The sequence below is a fragment of the Lipophrys pholis genome (genome assembly GCF_963383615.2).
Source record: "Lipophrys pholis genome assembly, chromosome: 13".
Lineage (NCBI taxonomy): Eukaryota > Metazoa > Chordata > Actinopteri > Blenniiformes > Blenniidae > Lipophrys > Lipophrys pholis.
This window is the reverse complement of record NC_137632.1, coordinates 150,150-160,149: the sequence shown is the minus strand read 5'-3', so window position 1 is coordinate 160,149 and position 10,000 is coordinate 150,150. Positions and strand designations below refer to the sequence as shown.

General features: G+C 43.6%; 1 protein-coding gene across 2 annotated transcripts in view; it reads right to left on the bottom strand.

Annotated features, from left to right (window-relative positions):
* Window positions 1–2,095: 2,095 nt before the first annotated feature.
* Window positions 2,096–10,000, bottom strand: part of cyp27a3 (cytochrome P450 family 27 subfamily A member 3) — a 27,088-nt gene continuing 19,183 nt past the window's right edge. Inside the window, exons 5-9 of one of the 2 annotated variants that reach the window (XM_080478896.1) lie at window positions 7,806–7,969; window positions 5,990–6,156; window positions 5,601–5,682; window positions 4,068–4,274; window positions 2,096–2,955 (exon numbers count right to left, since the gene is read on the bottom strand). In XM_080478896.1, coding sequence (XP_080335022.1) covers window positions 2,836–2,955; window positions 4,068–4,274; window positions 5,601–5,682; window positions 5,990–6,156; window positions 7,806–7,969 — 740 coding nt within the window. In that variant the 3' untranslated portion in view covers window positions 2,096–2,835. The remainder of the gene's footprint in view (window positions 2,956–4,067; window positions 4,275–5,600; window positions 5,683–5,989; window positions 6,157–7,805; window positions 7,970–10,000) is intronic. The other variant, XM_080478897.1, reaches the window with a different exon arrangement.

The window sequence follows — 10,000 nt, the reverse complement described above, 5'->3', positions numbered from 1 at the left end:
TGCTTCTGCTGCTGCTTCTTCTGCTGCTGCTGCTTCTCTTCTGCTACTGCTGCTGCTGCTTCTGCTACTGCTGCTTCTCTTCTGCTACTGCTGCTGCTTCTGCTACTGCTTCTCTTCTGCTACTGCTTCTCTGCTGCTGCTTCTTCTTCTGCTGCTTCAAGAAAACCCTTGTGAGGCTCAACCACAGACCTGACTGTGGGCTGGGGGTCAAAATGCCCTGGAAGTGCCAGCAAAACAGCACTTTTCTTCTTTCAGTGTGTGTGTGTGTGTGTGTGTGTGTGTGTGTGTGTGTGTGTGTGTGTGTGTGTGTGTGTGTGTGTGTGTGTGTGTGTGTGTGTGTGTGTGTGTGTGTGTGTGTGTGTGTGTGTGTGTGTGTGTGTGGATGCATTATGTTAACCCTTTGCAGGGCAAGTAACACTTTTTTCATTTCTGTTTCTTTTCTAAATGGATTAATTCCGTGTTCCCTCAGTACTTCATTACTGTATTTATTAACGGTTGTTACACAAACTGAAGACGTGAGGCGAGACAGAGGAGACAAGCGATCATTAAACAGACGGAAGTTACAGACAAATGTTCTAGGAGACGTGATTGACGCAACATAAATGTGTATTTTGAAGAAGTGCTTGATCATCTGCGTTCCACTGTGCAAATGTATAAGATAAGAAAATCATTTATTTGATGGATTTTTCAGGTCGTTCTAATTCTCTGTGGTCCATCGAGCCTGGTTTGGATGTTTTGAAGTGTAGAAATGTTCTGCGGTCACAAAATGTCCAAGGATTTTAAAGTGTGTCCTTTAAAGAGTTAAAATATTCCTTTCTTGCTCCACCTTGCAGTGGATGTGATGATGCACATAAATAACATCTAGATATTAAATACAGGAGCGGATCCAGAGAATAATTGTGAATATTTGTTTTCTTTTAAACCGACAATAAGTTAAAGGACGATGGAGAAAACTGGGAAAGAGTCTGGTAAACTTTTAAAAAAACTGTTCCTTTAGTAGTATTTATTATAATCATGTGGATTCTCTGGGTTTGAACCAGACATGTTGCAGCAAAAGTAAAAAGTTTACAGTCGCTTGAAAAGCAGCAGCAAAATGGACATTTCTTCTCATTATAGCATCAAGAACCAGGGTTTTACTCTGGATTACAAAAGTACTCTGTTACTGAACCTGATTGATGTATTGATGTTAGAAATTAGATAAAAGTTCTTTTTTTAAGTCTGCCAAGTTATATTTAGTGTACTTTCTGGAATCAGAGTATCTTGAGTTTGACATCCAGTGTGAAGAGAATATGTGGTTTCATGAACTTGTCAAAATATTTGATTATATAATTGATATGTGATGGTGTAATGTGCTCCACCCTCAGTGTGATGGTGTAACTTTAATGTCTGGAGGTATACATGTCCTTCAATAATACAGCAAATTACACCACCACACTGAGGGTGGAGCTCATTACACCACCACACTGAGGGTGTGAGAAGGACTTCAGAATGGTTCTTCTGCTCTAGAAAGCTTTGAAGGGTCTCGGCCTAAATCATCTCCGATTGACTTGTAGAAGATCAAAGCTCCAGACCTCTGAGGTCATCAGGAAGAGGTTGACTCACTGTTCCTACAGTCAGAAGAAACAAGGTGAAGCAGCTTTTAGTTCCTACCTCCTCACCTGTGGAACAAACTTCCTGAACACCTTAAGACTGCTGACACACTCCCTTCTTTTAAATCAGGACTTAAAACATTCCTAGATGCACAGGATGTAGAATAAACAATAGATTTTATTTATTAAACTTATCTTGATATTCTACTTTTTAAAACTTTTGTTTTCATCTTTCATTTCTTCTAAAGCTTTAATGTATTTCTTTTATTAATATATTTCTTATGCCTTTGTAAAGTTTTTCTGTATTTCTTTCATTTCTTTGTAAAGCACTGTGAATTGCCTTGTGTTTGACTGGTGCTCTAGAAATACATTTGCCTTGCCTTGCCTTGCCTTGCCTATTCCTGCATCTAAAAATGGCGCAGTTTCTAGAATAAATTCAACGTTAATCCCTGGATTCTGAAACGTTTGGCCCTAAAAGAACGCAATAGAAACTCGTGTTGTGTTTTAACAGTCCACCAGAGGGCAGTGTTGGTCTATTTTAGTAACGACTAGTGAGTAAACGTACAGAAACTAATAAATCGAACATAAGAAAATAAGAAAGACTGAGTCATTTAGTGACACCAGAGGGTATTTTTCCATTTTAAAAAGTTTTTATATGGCACATTTTCAAACAATTTAAAAATTTTACATTTGTATCAGAGCATACATCATTAAAATGTTTATATTCTCTACTAAACCAAACAATTATGACAGAAAAATACTGAAATCTCAACATATGATACCTTCTGGTGCAAAATACAGTGAAATTATCGTGCTTAATCGCTTAAGATTGAGATTCCTGATCACCTGGCTTTAATGTATTCCAGTACTTTCCTTATAAAGCCCTGCCTTGTGTCTGAATGCTGCCACAGAAATAAATTTGTCTAAAAAGTCAAATGAAAACCTAAAACTGAGCCTATGAACTAAAAACGTTTGACAAAGCTGGTTTAAAGTTTAAAAACAGCTCAAAGTCGCATTAGAAAAGGTGAAAAAAACAGCCTAAAGTATTGATATGGATATCACAAACATCTCATTGCATGAACTTGTTATGTTTCCCCCCATGTTTTCTTCTGCATTAGAATCATGACGCGACGCCTCCCTGCTGCTTTCAGTTAAAAAGCACTGCAGCCGTCCTGCTCATGCACTCTGGTTTAAAACACGCCGTGCCTGATAAAAACGGTTCCCAACGGCCCTCTGCTAAGGCCCGCTAAGGCGCTCTGTCCACAAACTGCAGGTTGATGGGTGTGGACGGGCAGAGCAGCGTCCTGGTGATGGGCTTCACGGCGGCTCCTGCAGGGTCCGGCCTCACCTCCAACTGCTTTATCAACTTCGACGCCAAAAACAAAGAAGAGATTAAGAACATTTTATGGGGGAGTGATTTATACATTCTAAGTCATATTTGAGGGAAACAAAAGCAACAAATAAACAAAAATGTTAAAGTAGGTGAATCATATTTAAATCTGTTTTACGTGACACGTCAATAAAGAGTACAGCAGCCATGTTTATGTCATCTTATACTTGATTTAGGGAGATTCTTTCAAAATGATGTTATATGTGGCCGAAAAAGTTTGCATGTTACACATCTTCTATTTTTAAAAATCCTAATTTACTCAGACTTTAGCTTCTTAATGCAAATATGGAGAGACTACACAAGCTAAACAAAATAAAAACATTTCTAAATGTTCTGACTTCATATAATTTGATCCTGGAGCTCAGGGCGCTGCTCTATTCTACCGGATTAAACATTTTGCTTTCATTCTTATTTTATGTGCATAGCACACTGTCTCTCCCAAATGTTCTGATCTCGGGGATAATAACAGCCCCAATTACTAAAAGCGTATCAAATAAAACTAAAACAACAAAAAACTGAATTAAAAAAAGAAGCTAAAATCACTAAAAACAGTCAAAACAGTTTACAATGGCGAATAGAGCTAAACCTGCAGGCTTTTAATCCGGCTTGAGACATTTTATTGTATTTTATTCTTTTTTTATTGTATATTATTCTTTTTTACTGATCGTACACCATTTCTGTTTTTAGATTTTTTGTCTATTCATGTGCAGCACTTCAGGAATAAAGTGGAGTCGAGCTAAATAGACTGAAATACATAAAACGGCGAAAACCCATTAAAGCACTTAATTTCAGAAGCCAGATTAAGTTCGGTAAAGTATCTCTAAATTATCTCTGTTGAATGTCGTGAAAGCATTTTCTTCATTTCTCCTCATTAAAATGTTTTAAGGCTTGTGACAAATGCTATTTGGTGGAAAATCACAAAGGTGGCTCTTTTGGTGATAAAAGACTGAGACCGCTGCTGTAGCAGCATTTTGTTACTATACAGCACCATCTAGTGGTCCCAGGTGGTAATTACCAGTAAATATTTTCATATACAGTAAGTCATAGTTTCTTTATCCTTTAAATAATATTAGGAAGTGACTTGTTACCCTGGAGAGGAGGAGGTACATCTCCAGCTCCGCCACCCGTCGACCGAGACAGGCCCGGATACCGAACCCGAACGGCACCGAGCCGAACGGGTGCAGCTTCAGCTTCTCGCCGTCGCCCCGCCGCCAGCGCTGGGGCATGAAGGTGTGCGCGTCCGGGAAGATGTTCTCGTCGTAGGACACGGCGTAGTGACACAAGTGGAACAGCGTCTGGGAGGAAAGTTAAGTTTAGATGTGACATCACCTGATGCGTTTCCACGGCAGCATCAACACCGAGAACAAAACGTTCCACTTCGGGAGCCGGTATAAAACTTCACGAATGCAGTGGATCCAAAGTGAAGAAAGTTTTGCAGAGTCACTCGTATTCGTTGTGGCGTGAACGAGGCCTAATGGACACGAGTGGAAAGAAGAGGGCAACAAACAAGTGATCATCTGGTGGCAGGAGGAATAAAGAAACGAGAGGACGGGAGGAAGCACAGATCATGGGTTCTCCAGTCAGAGGCAATGTAGAACCACACTGAACAGACAGGACTGCAGGGTCAATGATATATGAATACAACATACATACAACCTAACTTCATCTTCAGTGGAGCACATCAGCAACTTAGTGGCATAATAGCCTTTAAATTTAAACGTTAAAGACGTTTCTTTATCACGGTGCAGAATAGATAGAAACGTAGGCATTTTGACAAAAGCAAAGAATTTGTACCAAAAACGACTAAAATCTCAACATAAAGCCAATTTGAATGAAACCTTGTGGTGCAGAATACAGTGAAATGTCCTTTATGTTGAATTCTGGTTGTTTTTACAAACTCCCACTGACGGCACGGTTTTCAGTTTGAGAGCAGTGAGGCAGTGAGGCAGTGAGGCAGTGAGGCAGCGAGGCAGCGAGGCAGCGAGGCAGCGAGGCAGCGAGGCAGCGAGGCAGCGAGGCAGCGAGGCAGCGAGGCAGCGAGGCAGCGAGGCAGCGAGGCAGCGAGGCAGCGAGGCAGCGAGGCAGCGAGGCAGCGAGGCAGCGAGCGTTCATGGCAGCATGGATGTCTCAGCTCAGCTCTCAGCGCTGTGTTCTGTCCGTTACGCTCAAGAAATGTGTTTCAGAAAGAAACAATCAAGGTTTAGTTTGAAGTTTGCCTGGTGGTTTGGCCGGTTTGGAGCCTGTTGTGGACCGGTTTAGGCTCACGGGCCTGATGTTTGACCTCCTTTCATGGACCTAAAGCAGCAAACCAAAAGAAAGATCCAGGACGACTCACCCTAACACGCCTGACGTTAAAAGCACAAACTGGATCCGACTGACGTCTCAGATGTTAAGGCTGCTTGGTTAGTTTGGGATGTTGAGAGAAGAATTTTATGCTTTAATGTAGACAAACTATTTCACTACCGTGCTTGTGTAGTGTTGCTGTGTGTGTGTGTGTGTGTGTGTGTGTGTGTGTGTGTGTGTGTGTGTGTGTGTGTGTGTGTGTGTGTGTGTGTGTGTGTGTGTGTGTGTGTGTGTGTGTGTGTGTGTGTGTTGCAGTGCATTCGTTGGACGCGTCTCACTTTCTTTGGAAAGAGATGATCTCCCACCACAATCTCATTTTCCATGGTGACCCGAGCGTTTCCCGGCACCACAGGATACATCCTGGAGAGACAGAACACACCATCAACATCACGCAGTGGGAGGAGCTTCAACCACTTTGGCCCCGCCCCCAAACTACTCTGAACATGTAAAACAACAAACAGGTCAGCAAAAAAAAAAAAAAAGATTTTAAATATAGAAACAAACTAAGAACACTAGATGATATCTAATCCTTCTCGCTATAAAGATGACCTTGAAGAGCAGATGCACGGCGGCGTTGGTAACCTTAAATATTTCATTTCTTTGAAGCAAATTTTACTTGAAGGAACCAAAAGAAATCTTTTCGGATTAAAGAGAGAAAGCCTCCAACCGGAGCGTCTCTCTGATGATGGCCTTCAGGAACGGCATCTGAGAAATGGCGTCGCTGTCTGGTACTTTGTCTCCGGGACAAACGCCGATGATTTCCTGGTACAGCTGCTCCTGGAGCTCCGGCTCTGTGGCCAGGTGGTACAGAGCCCAGGAGATGGTGTTGGAGGTCTGCAACAGAGAGCAACGTCCTGCGTCTTTAACCCTCTCATCCAATACAGACGGCAAACCTCATGAGGCACAATGTCAGAGTGAACAAGACTTTATCTGCAGGGCTGAAAACAACACAGGCAGTCCTGCAGTACTCAGGATGACCTGGAACTGTTTGGTGTTTCCAGAGAGAATCTGAAACAGCTTTGCTCTTCCAGAGACCAAATAGACAAGTGGGTTCAGGTGAACAGTGAGAAAAGTGTCTTAAAACCTCCTTGAAATAGGAGTTTGCTTCTCTGCAACCGGAGCCGGACTGTTCCTCCACCTGATCTTTCTAGGTGGTGTTTGCACCTCCTCCCTGTGCATGCAGGTTTATCTGACAGTCTCTGAGCAGCTTTATAGAAGAGGAATGACTGAATGGACCGGGACCAGGGTTTTATGTGCTTTAATAAAAATGCTTTGTTAAATCGATTGTGACTGTAGTGAAAGACGCTTATCAAGAAAGTACATTTGATTGATTTTGCACTTTTCACAGAAAGAAATCCCAATGTGCTTCACAGAAAGACGTAATAATCACTAATAATATTGTAGGTTTTCTGTAATGAGCTCCATTGTTGTTGTGCTTCCAGTGTTTCTCATTCAGTCTGGTTTCAGGACCCACCAACATTTTAATATATTTGATTTTACCTTTATATTATCAGGTCAGTTTGTTGAGACCTGGTTCTCATTTTCAATAAAGGCGGCACACCCACGGTGCAGTTACAACCTGAGACAGTTAAAAGGAATACTACAATATGCCTACACAATGATAAACAACACATTTACAGAAAATGCAGACATAATAATATTAGCTGCATCTTGAGCCAAAGATTGAGGTGGAGGCAGGGCTGTGAAGCCGTCTTCATTTCAAGGTGTTTAACATTTCTAATGTCTTAAAAATAGGCGAGTCAGCATTTAAGTTGTTTATGCCACAAACCTGAGTTTAAGGACTTATAGTAGACATTTTTCCTTTAATTAAAAAATATATGTGGAAAATGTGAGCTCAAGATCCACAAAGGAAAAGTCACAAATGAAGCTGCTGGAGAAACAAAATGTTGGTGCATCAGGCTGAGGAGGAAGATGAGGAGGAAGATGAGGAGGAAGATGAATTGGTCAAAAAAAAAAAAGAGAGAGAGTTACACACAATATGGCTTCATTGAAGCAACAGACAAAAGTAGAGCAACCCGACACTCTACCACTTTATCCAAACAACCTTGGTACTGAGCGGTGAACAAGAGCCGCCAACCAGCCTGACATGCTTCTGTTTGGATAAAAGCTGGGTGCTCACAGAGAGAACATGCAAACCCCAGAAGGTTAGTCTAAATGTGAAGCACTGATTATATACCAATTATAATTCCATTAAAATGTTTAAAGTTTGGAGAAACACAGAAATGTTCTCGTGGAATCATGAGAAGGTTCCCGTTTGCTATGCTTGGAAAGATTTTAATCAATGTGCTGCGAGAGAGCAAACCACTTCACCACCTTCACCCTGTTTTTGTTGCATGAAAAGAAAAAAGCAACAGAGGGAACGCCGCCGCCGCCGCCGCCGCCGCCGCCGCCGCCGCCGCCACGTGTGGATGTGATGAAAGGCAGAGAGCAGTTGCAGCTCTCCTCCTCCGCTGGCGCCTCACCGTGTCCACGCCGGCCAGCAGCAGCTCGGTGATGCTGCCCAGGATCTCCGTCACCGTCATCTGCTCGCTGAGCAGCAGGTGGGTGAGGTACGCTCCCTCCACCTCGCGCTCCTGCTGCACGCTCTGCTGGAGCTCCTCCATCTTCTTCTTCACCAGAGCTTCAGCTGGAAGACAAAACATCCAAACGTCTCGGAGGAGGATTCAATCCTTCTGTCCACTAGAAGGAGCAGCAGAGCCGCTGAGCAGCAGAGCCGCTGAGCAGCAGAGCCGCAGAGCAGCAGAGCCGCTGAGCAGCAGAGCCGCAGAGCAGCAGAGCCGCAGAGCAGCAGAGCCGCAGAGCAGCAGAGCCGCTGAGCAGCAGAGCCGCTGAGCAGCAGAGCAGCAGAGCCGCAGAGCAGCAGAGCAGCAGAGCCGCTGAGCAGCAGAGCAGAGCAGCAGAGCAGAGCAGCAGAGCAGCAGAGCAGCTGAGCAGCAGAGCAGAGCAGCAGAGCAGAGCAGCAGAGCAGCAGAGCAGCAGAGCAGCAGAGCCGCTGAGCAGCAGAGCAGAGCAGCAGAGCAGAGCAGCAGAGCAGCAGAGCAGAGCCGCTGAGCAGCAGAGCAGAGCAGCAGAGCAGCAGAGCCGCAGAGCAGCAGAGCAGCAGAGCAGAGCCGCAGAGCAGCAGAGCAGCCCGTCCAGTCTGATGGACTTTGACCAGCAGGAATCTGAGGACATTTGAACTGCTTGATAAAGGAACCTGGGACAAGGTCAGGAAGTCTGAGCTCCAGCTACTCTGTTGGAACGACGGTCCACAATAACATTGTGCTTATTTTTAAATGTTGCTGTAATTTGACTCTCTTTCTAAGGAGATTTAAAGAACACATCGTCAGCTGATGGGAAGGTTTAGAGCGGGGGGGGGGGGGGGGCATGAGGGTTAGGGATCCAGCCCACCTGCAGGCGGCGCCGATCCGGCCAAACCACCAAGCAAATTGTAAAAATGTTAAAGAAAGCATCGATTTTTTTGAAGACTTTTTTTCACAGTATTGGATAAAACACAACACCGAGACCCGAGCTGAGACGTCAGTGATGCTGCCAGGAAGGTTAGCAAATTAGCATTAGCCTCAAAGCCATGCTGCCAGGGGGAGGTGGTAAAAACCCCAGAATGCAACAGCGAGAGGGGAAGGTTATTTACACATTTCACTGAGTTTTGCACTCGAAGGTTCCAGTGAAATTGGCTTCATGCTGAGATTGGAGTCGTTTTGGGGAGTGATTGTTTTTTGTGAAAATATAGACATTTTCATCACGTACACTCTGCGCCACAACAAGGACATTTAAATTTAAAGGTTTTTATAAGACCAGTTTACTCAATGACACTGTGATCCTTTTCAAAAGCTGCAGCTTTTAGGAAGCCACTGGTTTCTGTTCCCAGGTCAAACCAGCAGATCCAAACAGATTATCATCAAGGCTTATAGAAACGATTCAATCAGACAGAATGGGGCTTTTCTTTCTTCCCCACGGTTTCCTGACATGTTAAAGTCCATAGAAACTTTCACCCGTTGTACCGGTACAATGGGTTCTTGCCACCTGAAACTAATTCCTCTGTTCATGTGGAGGAATCCTCCTTTCTGGCATTTCTCATGACATTCCTGTCACCAGAGACTTTGAGGGAGAATCGCATCGTGAAGTCGAGTGTTTTAGTCGATAATTGTTTACAGCATAAAGCCGTACAGAATTATGTTGAAAGAAAAGACTCAGTGTGGATGTGAATGTTTGTGGACTGAGGGAGGAAACCGTAGTGCGTGGAGACAACCCATACATGTGGGAAATATCAGCCATTTTTCTGGAAAAGAAATCTTGAAAGGCAGGGTATGCAGTATCAGTTATCGGGCCGATACTGCATGGAGTAGTCGTACTTGGATAAAGCTCTGCAATAAAACCTGTCCAGTACTACGTGGCATCATGTGTCCACAACGTCGCCTGCAGGTTCTCAAGGCAGCACAAGCAACATCCACGGTTCATACATTTCATAGTATGAAATGAGAATGACAAACATAAGACTGACTGTAAATCAGGTTCTGGCAAAATATCAAGAGGAGGTGAAAGAGGAGTATTGTTTGTGTATGGAGTATGAATTAGGATTGATGGCATGTGATAAGTACTGATATCAGCGCTCAGTTTTGGCAAGTAGCTAAAGGTTAATACTCGTACTGGTCCTTTA